Genomic DNA, 22,916 nt, shown 5'->3' with positions numbered 1-22,916 from the left:
CTGTACACTGGATCCCCAAGCTTTTTCATCTTATAAGTAAGTTATATCCTCTAATAAACAACCTCTTATTCACCTGAGACTGAATAAGCTGAGTTATAGATACTTGTTCTCTTATTGTGGCTATTATGGTTAATGCTGCACTGAACATGGTGATAAGGCTTACTTCTTTTGAGTCATTGATTTTATTTCCTTGGGAGAAATGTTTATAGGGGGGTTTACCCCCCACACACTATATTTTAAAATACAAGGAACTTCTATACTATTTCTTATAATGGTTGTACCAATTTACATTTCTGTCAGCTGTGGGCAAGGGTCCCCTTTCCTCCAGTTTTTGTCAATAGCTTTTACCACTTGCCTTATTGATAGCGGTCTTCCTAACAGATGGTGGTGATAGATTATGGTTTTGATCTGCATTTCTTGGTGACTGGTGATGCTGAGCATTTTTTTTCATTTATTTAGTTGCTATTTGCACGATATGGAAAAAAGTCTGTACTTTGCACATTTTAAAATTGGATTACTTTTTATTGTTTTTGAGTTAATATCTTGGATAGTATTAAGCCTTTATTATAAGCTATATTGCTGGCAAATATTCCATTTTTTAGGTTGCATTTTCACTTTATTAGTTGCTTCCTTTGCTATACAAAACTTTTGAATTCTCAAATTGCATTCAACAGTGTGTGTGAACATGTGTGAGACTGTGTGAGTGTGTATGTGTGAGAGAGTGTGTGTGAGTGCATTGTGAGAGTGTGTGAGTGTGTGTTTGTGTGTGTGTGTGTGTGTGTGTATGTGAGTGCACATGCACAAGTGCCACATTCATGGCATGCATGTAGAAGTCAGAGGACAGCTTGTTGGGGCAGTTTTCTTACGTACCATGCACATCCCAGGGATCAAAATTCAGGTTGCCAGCACTGGCAGCAAGCGTCTTCATCTGCTGGATCATCTTACCTGCCTGTAAAAAGCTTTTTTTTTTTTTTTTTTTTTTTTTTTTGTTGCTAAAACTGCATCTAGATTATTGATTATTTTATTTTATTTTATGTGTATAAATGTTTTACCTGTTCCCAAGAAGTCAAAAGAGGGCATTAGATCCCCTGAAGCAACATACAGATGGTTGTGAACCATCATGAGGGTGCTGGGAGTTGAACCCAGGTCCTCTGTGTGAGCATCCAGCTCTCTGAACCAGTGAGCTCTCATTAATTTACTTGCTTATTTTTTCTTTTGTTGACTGTGATTTTGGTGTCATACATAAAAGATTTGTGTTAAGACCAACATTAAGGAGCTTTTCTTCTACACTTATATTTATAATCCCTACACTTGATGTATTTTAGATTCAAATCTTACATTTAAGTTTTAACCTATTTGTAGATTTTTTTTGTACACAGAACAAGAAAGGGTCCAATTGCAATATTTTGAATGTGAAAAAGCAGTTTCTCCAACATCATTTATTAAATAATTCTATTTTCCCAGTCTGTGTTGGTACCAAAAATTAGCTGACTATTATACATATGTTTATTTCGAAGCTTTAGTCTATGTGTTGTATTGTTTTGGTTACACATTAGCTTTGCAATATAGCTTGAAACCAGGTAATGTAATAACTCTAGCTTTAGTCTTCTTGATATAGTTTTATCTGATATCCTGCCAACATGAGCTGTGTTTGCACCAAGTCTGTGAAGAAGGTGGCCTGGGTCATCATGGAGAAGTAATACACATGCCTGGTCCAAGTGCATGTTAGAGGAGATCAAGGTTATTCCCAGCCAGAAACTGCTACAAGATAGCCAACCATGTCACACATCTGATGAAGTGGATTCAGAGAGGTTCTGTGGTAGGGATCTCTATCAAGTTTTAGGAGGTGAGAGAGAGGAGAGATAATTGTGTTTCCAAGGTTGTTCAGCTCTAGATCAGGTCCTTGAAGTAGATCCTGATACCAGGAACATATGGAAGCTTCTGGACTTGGCAGCCTCTCCAACATGCAGGTCACTCAGTCTACTATTGGGTGAATTTGAACACACTGCATAGGAGCTGTTTGAATCTGTTCTGTATTATTTGCATTAGTTGGGACTGGAGAGATGGCACAGTGGTTAAGAGTATTTGCAGGCTCAGCTCCCAGCACCAGTACAGTTCTGGTTCTAGGGGATCAGACACTTCTGATCTCCTTAGATTCCTTGTGCACGTGGCATACTCAGGCACACGTACATACACATAAAATAAAATATAAATATTTTTTAAAGATATCTTTCTGTGAAAAACACCATTGGAATTTTGATAGTGGTTACTATGAGATTATTTGGGGGAGTTTAAGTATTTTAACAATATCCTTCTTCCAATTAATAAACATAGAACACTCTGTATTTATATCTTCTATAGATTCCTCCATCAATGTCAGTTTTTGTTAATCTCACAAAATGAGAGTAAAGACCATTACTCAAATTCTTTTAGCCAAATTAAGCAAGTTTTATTTTCTGTCTGGCAGGGTTATCTATGTCAAGCAGCATTTGAAAGAACAGCTTTGGACACAAGACAAAGTGGAGTTTATATTAGCCCCCAAAGCATCAAGGCTAGGGAGTTTTCAAGGAGAAGGCCTCCATAGACAGGTGCTTACTTTCTTTGGTTTTGTTTTTATTGTTGTTGTTGTTTTCCACCATTAGCTCAGGCAGTCTTCCAAACTAAAAGTGCACCATGGGGGACTGGGGATGTCTCCACAGTGAAACCCAGGAGAGAGAGTACATCTTCAATCCCAGAGGGCCAGAGGGAAGGGTCTGGCTTCTGAATTTCTGAATTTGGGTTGGGGTCTTGATCTCACAGCGCCTCAAACTGTAAGACCCAAAGCTGTGAGAAGAAAGATCACTGACCCACATCATCATGGCCAAATTAAAGCAAGCAATTAATTAAAGCAAACATTTTTATCTGTGTACAGGGACCGCTCCCCCTAAGGCAGAGTTCTTAGTCATAGGGAAGATAGGGATTTATAGCTCAGGGATAGGGGGTTTCCAAATGAGGAATTGGGCAGGCAAAAAAATGGAGTTATAGAAGCAGAACATAGCCAGTTGGTCACAACAACCTGTTGCAAAACAAAGACATAGTTTCAAGGTGGTCCTACCAAGGTAATCATAACAAAAGTTGACTTAAAACTTGTAACACTGGGTTAATAATTAAAATTTTATACATAGGTAGTTTTATCATCCAGGCCGAAAAGCTCAGCACAAAAACAGCACCACTGGCCAAAACAAAAACAAAGATCTAACCAGCCTACAATCCACACCACCAGAGAAGCTAGGAAACAAGGAGGATCCTAAGAGAGACATACATGGTCCCCCACAGAAGGGGAAAAAGACAAGATCTCCTGAGCAAATTGGGAGGGGGGGAGATGGAGTTAGGAGAAAGAGAAAGGGAGAAGAGGAGGGGATAGAATATGAGGGAGCAGGAAGATTGAGTCAGGGGAAGAATAGAAGAGAGCAAGAAAAGAGATAGCATAATAGAGGGAGCCATTATAGATTCAAAGAGAAATCTGGCACTAGGGAAGTGTCCATGGATCCACAAGGATGAGCCCAACTAAGAATCTGAGCAATAGTGGAGAGGCTACCTTAAATGCTCTTCCCTGATAATAAGATGGATGACTACCTTATATGCCGTCCCAGAGCCTTCATCCAGTAGCTAACAGAAGCAGAAGCAAACACCCACAGCTAAACACTGAGCCAAACTCCTGGAATCCAGTTGCAGAGAGGGAGAAGTGATGAGAAAAGGGGTCAAGATCAGGCTGCGGAAACCCACAGAAACAGCCGACGTGAAGAAGGGGGAGCTCATGGACCCCAGACTGACAGCTGGGAAACCAGCATAGGACCAACCCAGACTCAGGAGGCCCAGGCAGTCTATGGGATCTCTGACAGTAGAACCAGGATGCAATCCCCCACATGTAGACTTAGCTACAAATGATTCTGTACTTCCTGTGCTAGGAAATAACAACCATGCTAGTGCAAGAAAGGACTTTGGGAGCCCATTCCCCATGGAGGGATATTCCCTTAGAGACACAGAGGAGGGCCTAGGCCTTACCCCAAATGACTTGACAGATTTTGATGATCCTTCAAGGAAGGCCTCACCCTCCCTGGGGAGTGGATGGGGAAATGGGATGGGGAGGTTGGTGGGCGGCATGGGAGAATGGGAGGGAGAGGGAACTGGGATTGACATGTAAATAAGAAAAAAAAAAAAACTATTAAATAATCCTTCCCAAAACCCCAAAGATCTAATCTGTCTAGAAAGTCTCCAAATGAACTAACCTATAGTTCAGCTTCTGGCTAACTGTTCTTGTTAACTGAAATATGTCAACCCAAAACATGGTTATTTCTTGTTTATGATTTAATCCCCCACATGTAGACTTAGCTACAAATGGTTCTGTACTTCCTGTGCTAGGAAATAGCAAGCATGCTTTTGTTTGAAAAGGTTATTATGACCACTGATTGTTATTTTCACCTTGTTATGACTGGCTACCTTAGTAGGACCACCTTGCAAACATATCTGTTTCATGAGAGGTTGTTATGACTTACTTATATTCTGCTTTTATATGTCCAAGTATTTGCCTGCCCAACTCCCCATTTGGAATCTCCCTACTCCTTAGCTATAAAATCCTTATCTTCCCTATGTCCAAGTTTGACCTCTTCAACACCTTAAGGAGAGCAGTCTGTGTACACAAACAAAAAAGTTTGCTTTAATTAATTGCTTGCTTTAATGAATTTGGCCATGATAATTTGGGTTGGAAGGGTCTTTCTCCTCAAATCTTTGGAATTAACAGTTGGTTCCTAGGATAGTTTTCCCCAGGCCTTCTCATGATGAACTATACTTACCTTTAGGTTTCAAAGGCTTTATGTGTTACCATCATTTATTAGTCGCAAGGTGTTAACAGTGCAGTTTCCCATGTACTACACTAAATTCACTACTTGTGTTTGGAATTTGTTTCCTTCACGACTGATTCCTAGGGAGGCAGGTCTCTGGGGTGGGAGTGGAGTTAGGGTTGGCGTGGGACCTGGTTGTTGCTCAGTGCTTGGTGGCTGAGTACAGACAATGAACAGTTGTCTCAGCGTTTATTTTCAGAACACAACCTTTGCTCTGCTCCTTGGATAACATTTATAAGAAACCTTGACCTTGCTTCTGTGTCTGTTAGGTGCCCCCCAACCAATTTTTCAGCCTACAAGCAACCTGGCCTCTTATGGCGCCAGAATGCCAGACTACAACTCCCACAAGGCAACGCGCGCCAGCAGCAGCGGCCAATAGAACGCAGTGTTGCTGGCCCGTGTGCCGAGTGGAGATTGTAGGGTGCCGAGCGGCGTCGTCCTGGTTGCTGTGGAGCCGGCTCGCGTGGCCGCACGCCCTGCCCGCCTCCTGTCATGGGCAGCGCCGAGAGCGCCGAGGCCCGAAGGGTGTCCTTCGAGATGGATGAGGAGGAGCGGGTCCGGGTGCTGCAGGGCATCCGGGTGAGAGGCACGGCGGGAGGGTGCGGGCCCGAGGAGCGTGCGGGCGGGAGCGGGAGCCGCCGTTCAGGAACCAGATAGATGGGGAAGGCCACTAGCACTCAGGGGCAGCCGGCCGCCTCAAGTCGTTTTCCACCGCCTTGGCTCTGCTCTCCCATTTCCGGATTTGTTCCGCTCTCTACCGCATCTCGCCTGGCGTGTGAGTCTGGTTGCCTGTGCTGTAGCACTTCTTGAAGGTGTTCCCCATTTCCAGTCTTGACCTTCGTGACGCCCCCAAAGGGGCACTTTTAGCTACCACACTCCTCATTCACCTTTCACCTAAAACCTTAATAGTGGGTCTCTACCATATTGAAGAGGAGGGGATGCCTCACTTGCTTTTACAAGCTGCCCTGGTGCCCACCGACTCCGGCATCCCTTTCCTGGCTTGTTCCTCACCTCCATACATACACTTATTTTGCTTCAGGACCTCCTTGTTCTTCCCAGAAGATCCCATCTTTTTGATGTTTCTTCGGTTATCATTAATCTGGTTGTCATCGTGTTACAGCTCAGATGTCATCCAAGAATCCTTTCTTGACCACAGAGTCTCAAGCAGTTTCCTACACCACTGTCACATGCTTATGATTTTCATAGCACTCAGCACAGTTTGAAACAAATTGTGTTTATTGGGTTTCCCATTTCAACTTTAGCTGCTTCCTTGGCTGAAGTTCTTGTGTGATTCATGACGTTATCCCGTTTTAGTGCAGAGTGGCAGCCCTTTACAGATATTTTCAATAATCTATGAGAAGTAGAATTGTTAGTGGCCCCTTCTTTGTCTTGTTTGAGACAGGGTCTCACTGTTTAGCTCAGGCTGGCCCAGAACTTGCAGGTCTGCCTGCCTCTGTCTCCTGAGTACTAGGATCAAGTCACATACCACCATGTCTAGTTCCGTAGCCCATTTTGTCACCTATTGGAGAGCTGAGGTGCTATTGGCATAACTTGTTCAGGGTCACTTAGGTAGCAAAGCAGGAGGCCCAAGACTAAAGTAAGTTATTCTGTGGGTACCTGGTGAATAATTGTTAAATGCTTACAAGAGGGAACTCAATAAATCAAATTTTAAACAAAATGTTCTGAGTTGAGTCTAGGTGAATTAGAGAGGCAGTTCAGAAAAAGACTTCTAAGGGTCTGACACCACGTCTAAGCTCAATAGTTGTGTGACCTTACATGTATGAGTTTTTTTATTGAGTTTCACTTGCCCCACTTGAGATACAAGGGGAAGGTTATCCTGGGTACTACTGAGGAAACTAGAAGACAACAGCATGTTTTGTAGGGGCCCTCTCAGAATACGCAGCGTCTTAGGTGCTGCCCAAGTGGTGTTGTTGACTTGGCTTGTGGCAAGGATTAAATGAGGGAAGATGGCTTCTGCTGAAGGCTGAGAGGGAAGAAGTTGAGGTAGAATTTGGGAAGACAGCCTTGGCTCAGTATATTTTTCACCTTTGTTACTGTGTCTCTTGTTTTGGGGGTGATGCAGACCTGAGTCTCCATAGGTGGTTTAGAGAAGTACCATTGGAGGTGACTCTGGCCTCTGATGTTTTATTTCTAGTTCTCATACTAATTCTGCAGAGTATAAAGTCTTTAAAAGTATTTTATCTCCTTTTCAAAAATATTCAGTGTGTGTGTGTGAGAGAGAGAGAGAGAGGAGAGAGAGGAGAGAGAGAGAGAGAGTTAGTGCGCACTCATTCTCGAAAGATGCTTGCTTGTCTGTATGTGTACCACATTCATGCAGGTGCCCAGGGTGGCCAAAAGAAGGTGTCAAAGCTCCTGAAATTGGAGTTATAGTGAGTTGCTGCCTCTAGGTTCTGGAAACCAAACTCAAGTCCTCTTGAAGAGCAATAAACATTTTTAATCACAGAGCCATCCTTCCACACCCTAGTATAAAGATGGAAAATCAAGTTTGGAGTATAATTTGGGACTAATCTAGATCTATCAGACTCCCTCCAGCCTGATGATACATGTTTGGCAGTCTGAAATTTTGACTTTGCTTCTGCCTGGCCTGACAGGAGTCTTAGTTCTCTACTTACTTTTACAGGTAATGAAACTGGGGGAAACTTCAGTAGCTGTTTGCTTCCTTTTCTAGTTAATTTGAGAGACTAAATGGCTTTTCCAGGGGTAGTCAGTGAGGTGCTTGGCCCTTTGTTGGGAAAGCCATGTCCAATGTGCTTAGGTTTAAAGAGGAAGAAAGGACATTAAGGTAAAGAAGTATTTGGTGGAGGGCCTGTTGCTATTAGTAGTTACTTGAGGGTTGAGGAGGTCACTTGGTCTTCAGGCAGATAAGTAACAATCAGTAATAAATATTTTAACAATTAGATCAATAAAGCAGTTGCTCTAGTGGACACATGAGAAGTCAATAAGAGGTAGACTCCAAAAGAGAATATCTGCCCTAGCTGTTTCAGAAAAAAAAAAAAAAAATTCTTAGAGACCACTTGTATTTAATCCTTGGGGCCTGATCCCAGTGCTCTTGCTTCCTTAAAATCAAGTGTTAGGGCCTTTGCTCATTTGCATACTGCTTTACATACATTTGCATATCGAGTTCAAGCCCCAATTCTGTGGAAGGTAAAAGAAATTTAATTAATGCAAAATGCTGCAATTATATTCAACTCCTGATTTCAGAGCAAGCATGCATGAAATACATGAAGATTGTTTCAGTCAGTGTATTGAACTTTGTGGTCTTATAAGAGAAGGCAACAATATCTTATAACTGTCTGATTTTTTCTTTTCCACCCTGAATAAGCTGCCATCCTAGTAATTCAGCTGAACTTGGTTGATTGTTGAATTCCAGACTCTCATAGTTCCCAGACCACTTCTCTTTTTCAGCTATTCACCTCTTAGTGCACCACACACTTCAGGAACCTACTTAATTAGCCAGGTGCCTAAGCTCATTCCAGGCTCATTCCATCCTTCTGGCTAGATAAACTTTATCATTACTCATTACACCTATGAGGCAGGTTCTGGACCACCGGGGAAGGGAAATACGATGAGAGATTAATCAGATACACAGGGGAAAAATCCCAAAACATTCAGATGCCAGGAAGACTACTTGCCAGAGCACTACCTGAGCTACTCAGCAAATGCCAGCATTTTATTTACCCCACAGTGGTCTGGTCTTACAGAGATGAGGAGGAACAAAGCTAGGTCCTCTGCCATCTTGGAGACTGTAAAGATACAAAAAAATGGAAAAACTTTAAAAGCTGTAGGTTCTTTGAAGGAAGTAAAACATGCAGGGAGTAGTAGGACTTATACTTGTTTGAGGTGGATTGTTGAGAAAATGCCTCACTGAGGAGGTGACATAGATTAGGTATGACCTCAGCCAGCCCTGGGAAGAATACATATGTATACTGCGCTAAATGCTGTGCCAAGTGTACTAAGGCTATTTCTTATTCACATGCTGACCTAGTGCAATGTCATTATCCTCATCTGTCTCAGAGGTCATAAATCATTTGAATTTCACAAAGGAGGAAGCAGGCTCAACAAAAGGTATTAACCCAAAGGTCATATAGTGAATTAGTGCAAGTCTAGGCTCAAGCTCTGGCTCTGAAGTGACATTAAAATGGTTGGCCTCCATGAGGGGTAAGGATGCTTGGCAGGATCAGCCTGGGCCTGGTGCCAGGCAGAGCTGTGAACATGTTAGTCTGGAGGCCATATTGCAGATCTAGTCAGGAGTGGTCTTCAAAGATTGGGTGATGTCAATTTTTGTTATTTTTCTTTTAAGGAAAACTGGCATATGCTAATTACTAATATAATTGATTAGTTAGCTTTGTTTAAGATTAGAATATATAAAAGTGGAAACCCAATACAAATATATGCAAATAAAATTATATTTCATTAATTTCATTAATGTGAAAAAAAGAAACTGTACTGAGATGTATTTTAAATATAAATTTACCATTTCAAAAATTTTTAGTAAATGTACAGAATCTGGCAACTGCCACCTAATATATTTATAGAACATTTATGAGATCTGAAAGCTGTCTTGTACCTAAGTTACTCCCTGTTGCTTAACCCCTGGTAACAATTACTCCTTTCTCTATAAATTAGCCTTTCGTGGATAATCTGTGAATGTGGGTTTGTGTAGCTTAGATGCCTGGCTTATTTTGCTTAGTGTAATTTTTTTTTCCTGTAGTGTGGGGATAGAACCCAGAGTCTTGTGCATTCTAGGCAAGAGCACTACTAACCCACACCCAGCCCTGTTAAACTTTTTATTCCTTTTCCTTTTTAAAAAATTTTATGTGTATGAGTACTTTGTCTGCACCTGTGTGTCACATATGTGCAGTGCATACCCACAAAGGCCAGAAGAGGATGTCGGATCCCCTGGGACTGGAGTTACCTACAGTTGTGAGCCACCATGTGGGTGTTGGGAATTGAACCCAGGTCCTCAGAACAGCCAGTTTCTTACCTAATGAACAATATCTCTAGCCCCTGTTAAACATTTTTTGCATTGCTCTGTGGGTGGTAGTGTATGAAAGTTTTCACTGGTGAAGGCCATTGTGTTGTTTGGATATATAGTGTGTGCATTCATTCGGTCACCAGTTGGTGGACATTTGTATTGCTCCCATTCTAAGTTGTAATGAATGAAGCTGCTGTGGATGTTTGGTTTGTTTGTTATTTGTTGTCATTTCCTATGGATGGAAACCTAGGAGTCTATTCTCTGGGTCATTCTTATAAGGTTAAGTTTAACTTTTAAGAAACTTCTAGGTTGTTCCTCAAGTGGCTATCCCAACTTCTGGGTTCACTAGCAAGACCTGAGTATTCAAGTTCATACCCTTCCCTCATTTGTTCTTGCTGTTGCTTGTCTGTAGGGACTAGAAGTGCTGTGGAATAGAATTCATGTAGTGGTTTGAATTTGTATTTCTCTAGTAAGGATCCATATGCAATTTTTATGGGCTTATTTGCTGCCCACATACTTTCTTTGGTGAAATGTTTATTCAGGCCTTTTCCCATTTTAATTGGGTTGTCTTTTTTATCATTGAGTAATGTTTTATTTTTTTTCTGGATCCAAACCCTTTCTTACATTCTAATTTGAAGCTTTTTTTTTCCCTTCCACTATGTGGCTTGCTTCTGTTTTTATAACAGTCTTTGTAGTGCAAGTGTTTGTAATTTTAAACTTCAAAAACCATTGATTGTACTTTTGGTATTGTATCTAGGAAAACTTTGCCTACTTTAAAGTCATGAAAATGTCTTCTTCCTTTTTTTTTTCTTAGAGTTTTATAGTTTTTGCTATTTAGGTCCATCTGTTTGAATTAGTTTTTGTGTGTGGTGTATATGGAGGTAGTTTTAAAATTAAGATTGACAAAATCATCCTAGGGAGGACATAGTAAGTATTTGGATTTTGTAGACCAGAGAGTCTGTTACACTGCCCAGTTTTGCCATCAAATGCATGGTTATAGCAATGTGCCACTGAAAAATCTATGTAGGAGGTCAGTGGTGGGTTGGACTTAAGTATCTGTTTGCTGAACCCTGTGCGTGCGTGCATGTGCGTGCGTGCGTGCGTGCGTGTGTGTGTGTGTGTGTGTGTGTGTGTGTGTGTGTGTGTGTATTTTCTATCTGTTTGTTGAGAATATTTACTTTTCCCACAGAGTTATTATAGAGCCTTCACTAAATGCATCGAATGAACATGAGGTTATTTTGAATGCTCAGTTCTTTCTGTTGATCCCTGTGTCTGTCTTTTTGCCTGGACCACGCTGTCTGGATTGCTATAGTTCCATAGTTTCGCAAGTTGGCAGTACAAAGCCTCTGGCCTTGTTCATCAAAATTGTCTTGAACCCTTTGCAAGTCTATGTACATTTTAAGATTAGTTTGTCAACTTTTACAAAAAAGAAGCCTGCTGTGATTAAAGCTATATTGCACTTTGGGGAATTGCTATTTCCTTTTTGATGCGGATGTGCTGCATAGTGTGTGTGCAAGTATACATGTGTGGATGACATGTACATGTCATGAAGACTCAAAATTGACTGGATCCTGAGTTGCTCTCCATCTTCCTGTATTGAGGCAGAGTCTGGCCATGAACCTGGAGCAAGCCATGTCTATCTAGTCTAGCCAGTACCAGACCCCAGAACCTCCATCTCTGCTGGGAATACAGGTGGCCTCTATGTTATGTTGGCTTTTCCATGGGTCCTGGGGCTCCAAACTTTAGTCTTCATGCTGGAGGGGCAAGTGCTTTATCTATTGAGCCATCTCCCCAGGCACCACATTTGTTTAACAGTGGCAGTGTCTGCATGTGGGTATGAAAAGTATTTCTAGTGTTTTCCTCAGCAGTACTTTTTGCTTTGATTACACAGTAGTGTGCTTCTTTTCTTCAGTGTGCTTTAAGGGTTTTTTTTTTTTTTGTTATTATTGTGAGAGAAATTATTTTCTTAATTCTATCCTTGGATTTTCCTTTGCTTGTATTAGTTGATTTTTGCATATTGATCTTGCAGACAATTGAGCTTCTTTATTCCAGCAGCTTTTTTGGTTGATTCCTTAGAATATTTTATGGTTAAGATAATGTCTGCAAATGACACAAATGATTTTTTACTTCTTACTTTCCAAGTTGTATGCTTTTTTTTTTTTTTTTTCATTTAAAAAAATCTTAGTGTGTGTGCGTGCATGTGCTAGGGTATATGGTGAGTGTATGGAGGTCAAAGGACAACTTTTGGGAACTGGTTATTAACTTCCAGTTTAGGTCCTGGGGACCTCAGGTCAAGTTTGTATGCCAAGTGCTTTTATCCTCAGCCATGTTGCCAACTTTCTTTCTTTTTTTTATTGCATTGGCTAGACTCAGCAGTGTATGTTGAATGGAAGTGGTAAGAGTAATGTCCTTGCCTGACGTTAAGGAGGAAGCATTGAGTCTTCCCTTGCTAAGCATGTTAGCTGTAGGTTGTGTGTGGGTTCTCTTTAAGGGTTTGTGGTCTTACCTTTTAGTTGTCTCCCCTTCCTTCCAGCTCTTGTATGCTGTTTATCTCATAGAAATTCTAAGAGGACAAAGATTAATTTTTAAAAATTGGAATGCCTGACTTATTATGGTCTACATTTTGGATTCCAAACTTGGCTTAATAGTTGACAGCTTTTCTATCCAAGCTGATACGTGGCAGCTGAACATGAGATTCATACCTTTCCAAGGCTTTATGGACTTATTTCATATTTATGCAGCAGATTTCTTTTTCAGCATGCTGTTGTCAAGAGTGTTGAGCTTGCTTCCTCAGATGTTCCACATCTGTGCTGTAATCATGTTCTATACTATCCTCTCTTCCTGTTCCATGTATTTCTTTGCTTTTGATAGCTGTTGCTCTGTGCTTAGGATCCTGTCTAGTCTACCATGTCTATTCTCTGGTTGTATCCTTCATCTTAATTTGACATGCTTAAAGTCAGTGAGACAAACCAGCGATCTTGGAAGATCTGGAGAAGGCCTTGATCTTGGAGAGGTACATTTCTGTGCATCCATTTAGCACAGGTGCATTCAAGGGCTTGAACATAAGTCCCCTCCAGTGTCCTTCAGCTGTAAAGCTTTTCTTGACTTATGACAGACAGTTAGGTGAGTATAGTTTGATGGAGCCACAAAAGGAAGTGCCAACTTGGAAAGCCAGGAGACAGGCAGCTAGCTTCTCTTCCAGTTCCAATGAAGGCTGTCTGAGTTAGAATGTGGCGTCCAGCACACAGTACCTAAGTGCATACTATGCAACAGTCCCTGGGCTAAGTGCTTCACATGTGCAGTTCTGATCAATGCTGTGACACTAGTCACATCTTGTGGTTAGTTTTGAGGTGTTAGAAGACAAAGAAGAGCAAGTTCTGTTGTGGGGCAGAGCACTTTAGGTCCTTCTGTCCTTCCTCACCCGAAGAGGCAGAGGATATGGAGGCCCAGCCTTCCCCTGGTACTATTAACCTCTGACTCCTAATTCCCAGATTCAGAGTATGTGGTGATATATTATTTATGATTTAGTAAAGATTGCCTGAAGTATCAGAAAGCAAAGCCAGCCACACTAGTTAGCTATGGAAACTAGGCAGTGGTGGCACACACCTTTAATCCCAGGACTCAAGAGACAGGCAGATGGATCTCTCTCAGTTCTAGGCCACCCTGACCTACACATGGGTGAAGAGTAACAGAGCTCACGCCTTGGGAGGTGGAGACAGGAGGATATAGCTGGATGGAGAAAGGAATATAAGGAGGAGACAGGAATTCGGAGCTTTTGCTTCTGAGGATTTGTAGAGAAAGGATTGCCATTTCAGCTTGGTAAAGGTAAGACCTGCTGACTTGACTGCTTTGCTCCTCTGATCATCAGCTTGAAGCTTGAGCTCCAGTATCTGTCTCTGGGTCATTTATTTTTCCTGTTACAAGAGTGTATGAGATCACAATCAAGGGCAGTGCACAGTTTGAGATACTTTTTTTGCTTTTGAACCCTTTATAGCCAGTAGTAACATTTAAACAGCATAAAGAGATGCAGGGACTTCCATATGACCTTTTGAGTTGGGGATACTTCCCTCATGTAAGATGAAATTTTGCAGTGCACCTAACTGTCATAGAACCCAAAAAGCAGTGTGATGTAGGGTGGTTGTTGGAAGGCTGATGCCCTCATTTGGGAAATAAAGGTGTAGCTATGGAGGCTTCCTTGATCCTTGAGGATGGCAAGTCCTACCATTTGGCAGGAGAGCTCTGTTCTTAGTATTTCTGGGTCTAGGATGAAAACTGCAGTTTCTGTTTGTGGTACCTAATTTTGATTATTGGGAAGACAGAGCTTCAGTTTAAGAATTATCAGATTGGCTTATGGGCATGTCTGTGAGGAATTTTCTTGGTTGCTAACTGTAGAAGTATGATGCTGTGAGTGGTAGCATCCCTAGGCAAGTAGGCTTCCGGCTATATAAGAAAGGTGGTTGACCTTGAGCCTCGAACAAGTTAGTAAGCTTTAGTAAGCTGCTTTCCTTTGTGGTTCCTGCCTCTCCCTTGCTGGAGTTCCTGCCTTGTAATCTGGAATAAGGCTTTTCCTCTTTAGGTTGCTTTTGTCAAGAGTGTTTATCACAGCAGCAGAAAGCAGTCTAGGACACTGCTTTTTTTTTTTTGGTCTGGGTCTGACAGAAGCTTCAGGGTGTTTTCTGGTTCATTCCTTTGTCTTCTGTGTACCCCAACCCTAGTCATTCTCTACTATTCCTCCCTCATTAGCTGATAACCTTCTGTAGTTTCCAGACCAGAGCTGTTACAAATAGCCTGTTCATGTTGCCTTGTGTGGCTCATGTACTGTGTGTGCATCCAATTCACTGTCTGCGTGGGACCTGCCGGCATCCCTCCTCTACACCTCTACACTAACCCTTTAGAAAGGACCCTCATCTATAAAGTCAGAAGTCTCCTTATTTCTCTTTTCAGTCTTCAGTGACAAGTATTGCCAGTAGTTTGTTTCATTGTCCCTTTGTCTTTACTACTCTTCCCAAATGGCCTGTACTAGGGATGGATCAAAGGGCCTGGTGCCTGCTAGGCAAGCTCCCCTGAGCCACATCCCCAGCCCTGTTCTTACTACTTTCCCCCTCAGTCCAGGTCCATACCTCCTCTCTCCATTTGTCTTTTGGGCAGTTTTCTGTCAAATGGTCATTACACTCAGGTTCAAAGGAGACAGGTCAGGAAAACTTCATCCCTGTGCCCTGCTTTCTCCTCTTGGAAGCAGCCTGTTTCCATTTCTTCTGTCAGACTGTTCAGAGTCAGGGCTGATTGTGCCAAAGTTGAGTTTCATCTCTGGGTTAAAGGCCTGTTGCTGTGCCAGGGTTACTGGGAGCTCCATGTGCTGGCACCCTTTCATCCAGTTGGGCTGGGGGTAACACTCTGCTGCTGTGCTCTGCACTGTTCACTGGTCTGGCCTGTGGCTCCACCCTCAGGATCTAACTCCCCTTTGATTGGCTGTGGTAAGGGACTGCCCTCTGAATGAGCCTTTTACAGTGGTAGCTGCAGACCTACCCACTTCCTATTACTTTCTGCCCTGAGCCAAACCCAGTCTCTTTCTTTCCCCTTGCCTTCTGCCTGGTGAGCAGGAGTCACTTAGATATGGCTCAGTGTCTGCTACAGATCAGTGTGATCCTAGCTGGATAGAATTTGAAGACATTGGCTGGTTTTCTTGCCCCCAACTGTGAGCCCAGAAACTTTATGTTATTAATAGGCTTGAATTAATTGCTACCAATTAAAAATTGGGAGGCTTTACATAATTTGATTCTTAGCTTTTTTGGAAGGGGAAAAAAAACCCCATTGACAGTCTGGTGTCTTTCCGTATGGCAGCACTTTGTGTGAGTGACAAGGCGGCTGTCCCCCTTTTGCCCTTAGCAGTGTTACCACCACAGAGCCTTATATGATTTTGCTTTTCCTTGCTAGGCCTGTTTTGTTTGCTTCTGTCACCCACCTGGCCCCATCAGGCACTTGTGTGTGCTGCGCTTGGTGTCATGTGCCGTGCTTGGTGTTGGAGGTCCCTGAGGGCTTTTCTTGTCCTGACATTCTGGGATTTACATCTGTGCTGAGCAGCCGGTGGGTCTAATTTCAGCCCATAAGGAGTTGAAGGACTAGGAACGATGTCTCCAAGGCAACAGTCCCAGCAAGGAGAGGAGTCTTTAGCACTGCAGGATTAGGCAGTGTCTCTTCAAGGGTTGGGGTATCTGGGCCCCAAGAGCTTGACTCAATGAGATGTCAGGTAAACTGCTTCCTCCAGAGATCAGCCAGTTGACACTGCCTTGGTGCACAGCTGAGCCAGTGTCCCTGCTCACAGGAGCCATGGACCCAGGAAGGGAGAGGGCATAGAGTACATTTGGTTCCTGGTTGTCTAGGGTTTGGTACAATGCCTGGCACCCATGAGACCTTGGAAAACATGGTACTGTGTGAGCAGAACATGGTCATGTAGGACTGGTGGGCCAGCCAGATACTTCTTATTCCTAATGACACCTCTCCTGCCCATAAGGGAACTGACACCTTACTTCATGATCTTACAAAGCTGCCTCCACATTGTTACTTCTGAATTGTGTTTGGACAGTAAGGTTTGTGAGGCTGAAAATGCAGTGATTTTTATATTGACTGCTTGCTGAGTTCCTAGTTACCGGTCCTCCTCTTCCGGCTCCATAAAGCTCATCAGTGGAGGCAATGTGGCTGCAAATTCCTGAGCCAGCCCTTGCATAGCATGGTTTTCTCCCCTCCAGGGAGCACAGTGTTCCTGCCTTCCTTTGTACAGGTGTCTCTATTATTGCTAGGGTTCATTTTGAGTATTGGCCTTAGTTTAGGTCATTTGTGATCATGGATGGCTCTCCTGCCTCCCTGACTGTTTCTTCTAGTGTAAAATGGCCATGTACAGAAAATGCATTTAGCTGGAACCTGGCATGTAGCATTTGTTCAAGGAGACCCTGTAAGGCACAGTGCTTTTTCATTTTGGTCTGATGCTAGTGTTTGTCCGCCTCTGTTTTAGCTCTGTTGCTTGTATTGGTCAGAGTTCTGTAGAGCAGCAGTTCTTAACCTGTGGGTTGTGACTCCTTTGGGGGTCAACTGACCCTTCCACAGGGGTCACCTAAGACCATCTGCATAGCAGATATTTACAGTTAATAACAGTAGCAAAAATTACAGTTATGAAGTATCAAGGAAAATAATTTTAGTTGGGGGTCGCCACACCATATTAAGTGGTCACAGTGTTAGGAAGGTTGAGAAACACTGCTCTATGTAACAGAACTTATAGAATGAATCTTTCTCATTCTCTGTCTGTACTAAGGGGATTTATTAGAATGACTTACAAGCATCCATCCAGCTAATATACACTGGAATCCCAAAGAAGTAGGCTCTAATGCCAGCAAAAGAATGGATTTGCTACCAAGGCAAGGACAAGCAGGCAAAGAGCAGTATCTTCCTTCTTCCATGTCCTTATATAGCCTCCTAGCAGAAGGCATGGCCTAGATTAGATATGAACTGAAGATCTGAATTAAAGTTGTGTCTTCCTGCGTCAAGATATGGGTTAAAGGTTTGTTTTCCTACTTCAAAGAGCTGGATTAGAAGCGGATCTTCCTATTTCAAATTAAGCAGAAATTCTTCACAGGTGTGTCCTCCATTTTTGTGTCCCCCCCCCTTCCCCTCCAGATGTAGTCAGATTGACAACCAAGAATAGCCCAGCACATTGCCTGTTTCTGGAGTTTGGGAAAGTGACCTCCCTCCTCCAGTCTACCCCGGCCGGTCTCTCTCACAGGGTCCCTCCCTGATTTCTTCATCTGTTTCTGGGGTGGCAGAGGGTCAGAGCTACTTGGATGCATTCAGAATACTTCACACAGTGGCTGTTCTTGGCTCGGCAGTGACACCTCCTTTACAGCAAGCCAGGCGGAGAGCCTCACTGTCATCTTTTCTTTACTCCATTACTTTATGACTTTTTTCTTCTTGCAGAATACGTCTTATTTTTAAATGCCAACTGTTCACAATTTCTCATGAATCCTTTCAGACAAGCCTATATACAAATGTGCTCTTCCCTTTGGCTTATGCAGTGAGATGTGTTGTATATGCTGTTCTGTGAATTGCTCTTTCATTTGTCTGTGTCTTTAGACAGGTCTTAACTAATTTCTCTTCCTTAGTGTCTTCAGTAGCCATCCCCTCTTGTCCACTCTCCAGCAACTACACATCCCAGCCTGCACTTTTGATCTGCACTCCTGTATTGCCACACTTCCTCCATGCTTTCATTATCTCAAGTCCCTTTCTCTTTTGCTAGACTCTTTTGTGCAGAGAAAATCCTGGCTGAGTTCCTTTCAGAAGCTGCAGTGGTTCCAGTTGATGGCAGAATAAACTCTGGCTTCTTGTTATATGGAAGTTTCATCAGGTGAAGCCCAGCAACCATTTGTACCTGAATTTTTTAACTATATCTACCAGTGATCTTTGTGACTGGACCTCAGGACCTCAGCATCTCTTCCCTGTGTGCCTTTGCTTGTGCCAGGATAGAGGCAGGATAAAGCACAGACCCGGGAGTCCAGTGGCCTGTTTTATGGTGGGGTGGCTTCTTCACCTGCTCTGTGTCTTGATTATCAGGGCTGGAAGGTGGGTGTGGTGTGTGGGAGGAGTAGTGAGGAGACTGGTGAGTGCCAAGCTTTTGCTCCCTGGAGCACTAGTGCACGCACTGTACTTCTGACTGATCATCTTCTGTGGGCTAGTGGACACAGCTCATCTGTCACAGTTCTTCTGTGGGGTATTTCATTTGGTGAAGCAGCACCAGCTCCTACAGCTTTCGTTTGTGGGGTGGCTGCATGACTTGCGCAGGCTATGCAGCTATCTGTCCTCTCTTTGGGAACTGTAAATTTGTGATTGCTCTTGAGTGAAGGTGGTGTTTTGAGGATCTGGAGGAATCTGAGTTTCTGGAAGCATTTGTGACGAAGGAAGGGATGAGGTCTCCGTTGTGACTTAGCCTGAGGCCTGAGTTCTGCTCAGTTGCTGTCTGGCCTTCCTCTTGTGTGCCATCCTACACACCACCAGGGAATTTAGAAGAGGGCTGTTTGGCTAGAGAAAGTAGGAAAGAAGGCCTTCTTGGACTTTACCTCACACTGGGGGATTGTGGAGGTGCCAGCCAGTCATGCCATGGTGGCAGGGAAAGACCCCTTCTCCTTAGAGTCCCTTGTTGTGGTAGCATTAGTGCAGGCCCAGGAATCAGATCTAGAAGGTGCTTTAAATAAAACCCACATTGTTGTGTGTGGATTCTGGACACTATGGGAAGAGACTTGCACAAGGTCAGTAGGGCCTGGGCACACTCCTTTCTAGTCACTGTACTTGATCCGCTCACATACCTGGGTGCACTTGGCATGTGTCTGGCCTGAATTGTAACCGGTATTGGTTTGGTGTGAGCCAGTTACACCGTGTACCTCACATTGATATTTTCTTTGTTCAACTGCTTTCTGCAGCTTAGTCCTCAGTGAAACCCTGAAGCTATCATTAATTATTTCCATATCACAGAAGAAGAAACTGATTTAGAGATGAGAAGGATCTTGCCCAAGGTCATGCAACTAGTCAAGATTGTAGCTAGAATCAGACCTGGGTGGGGCCAACTACACAGCCCTTTCTCCTATGTTGAAGCCAGCAGCCTAAGTATGCTCCTATCTAGGTCAGGAAGGGAAACTCAGAGAAAAGTTAGATCCTTATCCTTTGCCACGGTTCTCTGTTGACCACACTGGACACTTTCTGGACAGCTTTGGAGGAACAGTGAGTGACCAGAGGGCTGGTGGCACTGAGTACCCAGTCCCGTCTGGCTCTGGAGGCCTCTGTTCTGGTTCTATTGGTGCAGGGAGCACTGCCCAGATGGTGTTTATTCTCGCATGACTACTGTGTGTGTGTATTTGTTGATTAAAAATATTACTTGCTGTATTTTGTAGCAACATTAAAAAATATTACGAATCTCTTACCACCAACAAGAGCTGTGCCAATGTTTTCCTTAACCCCTCACTTGCCAGCAGTGTGGCTCTATTGATGCCATCTATGCCAGGGCTGGCAAATCAGAGCCTGTGACTCACCCATGGCCCTCACCTTCACCTCCTCTTGCCCGGAGTCAGACCTGACCTCTTACCCTGGTCTGCTTCCCTCCACCTCAGAAAGAGCCCTTCTGGTAGGGTTTGCTGATTTCCTAATTTCCATAGTGGAAATACTCCCTCCCAGGGTCAATTTCAAATGGCCCTCATGAAATCAATGGCTTTCCTGAAACATTAAATATCAGCTTCCAGGAGCTGTTTCCTGAACAGTGGTAGATGCCCACATTTTCTTTCTCTCTTGCCATGTTCGTACAGTGGATACTTCCTACAAGAATACTCTACTCAGTGTACCCTGTCTGGCCTTGACCTCAGGTTGTGACTGGTTCCTCTTGCTCTGAACTGACCTTCACCTTTCCAGTTGTGTTCAGTTGCTATAGCTCAGAGAAAAAGCACACTAGCTAGCTTCTGAAGACTTTCCCTTTTCTGGTCTCAGCACACTAATGTGATACCTTCTTAGAGGTGTCTCTTAACTTTCCCTTTTCATTCTTACCCACTCCTTTCCCTTGTTTAAGTCCTAGCTCTCACTCATTCCTAGCTCTCACTACCAGTCAAGGCTCACAGTCTTTCTTTCATGTTATAGGGCTTTCTCATCCCTAGCACAGGCACTCCCTGCCATACTGCTCTTGTGTCCTGTTTCTGTAAGCCTTCCTTGAACTTCCTGCTTTGCTCATAGCTTTAACAATGGCTTGGCTCCTTACCAGAGAAGTTTCATTGTATGCACTCTGCACCCCACTTTTGTAACCATGTCTTCCTACAAGAATTGGTGTCAGTAGCCACTTGCTCTCCCTGTCCACTAGTCTCTCCTTCCTACTAATAGATCATACAGCATGTTAGAGTCCACCTCCATAACAAACCTTCCAAGGGATTCTGACACTAGCTTCTTTTGCCTGCCCTGTGCCTGCCTTCCAGAACCTAATACCACCAGGATATCTCTTTTTGCTGTTCATCCTTCTTGGGCTATTCATGTTTGTGTTTGCTCTCTCTCTCTCTCTCTCTGCTATGAAATGGGATCAACATGATGTACTATTTATTTCTAGCCCCAGATTGCTGATAATGCCTTTTTTGTGTCTGGAGAGTTTCCTGGACAGAGAGGTCTTTGTCATACAGGCTATGGCTGTCTATGTCTGGCTTCTTTCACGTACCGTGTTTTCTAGTGTAGTGTTTTGGTATGTATCAACATTTCACTCCTTTTTATTATTCAATAGTATTCCATTGTGTCTATGTTTTTATTTTACTTATTTATGTATTATCTGGGTGGTCCCTTTCAGCCACTCTGGATAAGCAGTTGTGAACATTAGTGTTAGGTATATATGGGCATGCTTCCTTTCTCCTTGACTTGTCCTGAGTGGTGGAACTGCTGGATCATATGGTCTATGTTTAACCTTTGGAGAGCATTCCAGACTCTTCCTTGTCCTGGCTATACTGTTTTATACCCCACAGTGTGAGGCTTCTGATCTCCATAGCTTTGCCACATGATGTGTGATGTTTGGATTGCAGGTATATTGATGTATGTGAAGTGTCTTCTCAGTGTGCCATGATTTCTTGTATCTCAGTAATGACTGATGATGTTAACTATCTTCTCATGTTTTTCTTGGCCCTTTGTCTCTTTTTGTTATAGAACTTTCTGTTCAGATCTTTTGTCCATGATATTAGCATTGGGTTACTGTGACCCAATACCCGAGATAGTTAAAGTGTCAGGAGGTTTTACTTTGGCTCACGAGTCTGCTTCATGACTGTTGGTTTCATTGCTCTGGGCACTGATGAGAGCAGCACATCATGAGAATTTGTGCTGGAACAAATTGTTCACCTCATTAAACAGGAAGGAAGGAGAGAACAGAATGGGGCTCCACACTCCCTATGAGGGCACTTTCTACTGGACTCCACTGCTTAAAGATACTACCACCTCCCAGTAGTATCAACCTAAGGACCAGCTTTCAGCACGTAGCCTTTGAATGACACTGAGCCAAACCACACCACTCTCTTTCAGTTGGGACATTTTTATTCCTATTGTAAGTTGTAGGAGCTCCTTGTATATACTAGATACAAGTCTCCTGTTAGGTGTGATTTACAAATGTATTGTCCATTGTGTGTGTTATTTTTTTCAGTTGCTTTAGAATGTCTTTTGATAAACACAACTTTAATTTTCATGAAATCGAATTATCCATAATTGGTTTCCTTTACTTTTGGTGTCATATCTAAGAATCTATGTCAAAAATAAGTCATTCAGTTTGCTTCTTTGTTTTTGTCTAAGAGTTTTTTTTTCCTTCGTTCAGATTACTGATCTTTTTTAAAATTAGTTTTTTAATGTATAGTTTAGTGTGGCCCAGCTCTTTTACTGTGTGTGAATGGTATCAGGTTCTCTATATATTATTACTGATGAGGCTGCTCTTTCCCTGTGCTATCCATCACCTGTTTTCTGTACTGTGCTGAGATACCTGAAGCTGAAAACTTATAAAGAAAAGAGTCTATTTAGTTCCCAGTGTTGTTTTGTTTGAGTTTTGGTTTTTCAAGACAGGGTTTCTCTGTGGCTGTTCTGGAACTGATTTTGTAGATCAAGCTGGCCTCGTATTCAAAGAGATTCTTCTGCCTCTGCCTCCCTAAGGCAGAGTGTGCCACCACGCCTGGCGCCTGACTTAGCTCCCAGTTTTGATGACTGAAAGTTCAGCAGCACAGGGTGTTTGCCAGTTTTGGTGAGGAATCTCCTGGCTACATCACCTCAAGGCAAATCACAAGAGTGGCAGAATGTTAGAGAGACATCACATCTCAGACAGGAAGCCAAAGAGTGGAGAAGGGTAATGGCTAGCCCCATGCCCACTTCTTACAGGTCTCATCAATTTCCAGCATGGCCACAGTGAGGATCAAACTTCCAACACAGATCCTTAGGGACCAGACTTAGCTACATAACCCTTTGAGCCATCAGTTGGCCATAGACATACAGGTTCATTCTGGGCTTTCTGT

General features: G+C 43.0%; 1 protein-coding gene across 1 annotated transcript in view; it reads left to right on the top strand.

Annotated features, from left to right (window-relative positions):
* The first annotated feature begins 5,277 nt into the window (after window positions 1–5,277).
* Chchd6 (coiled-coil-helix-coiled-coil-helix domain containing 6) overlaps window positions 5,278–22,916 on the top strand; it is a 217,146-nt gene continuing 199,507 nt past the window's right edge. Inside the window, exon 1 of the mRNA XM_051203392.1 lies at window positions 5,278–5,459. Within this exon, the coding sequence (XP_051059349.1) occupies window positions 5,373–5,459 (87 nt within the window). The 5' untranslated portion in view covers window positions 5,278–5,372. The remainder of the gene's footprint in view (window positions 5,460–22,916) is intronic.

The sequence above is a fragment of the Phodopus roborovskii genome, unplaced genomic scaffold (genome assembly GCF_943737965.1).
Source record: "Phodopus roborovskii unplaced genomic scaffold, PHOROB, whole genome shotgun sequence".
NCBI lineage: Eukaryota > Metazoa > Chordata > Mammalia > Rodentia > Cricetidae > Phodopus > Phodopus roborovskii.
The sequence above is the reverse complement of the archived record's forward strand: the minus strand, read 5'-3'. Positions and strand labels throughout refer to the sequence as shown.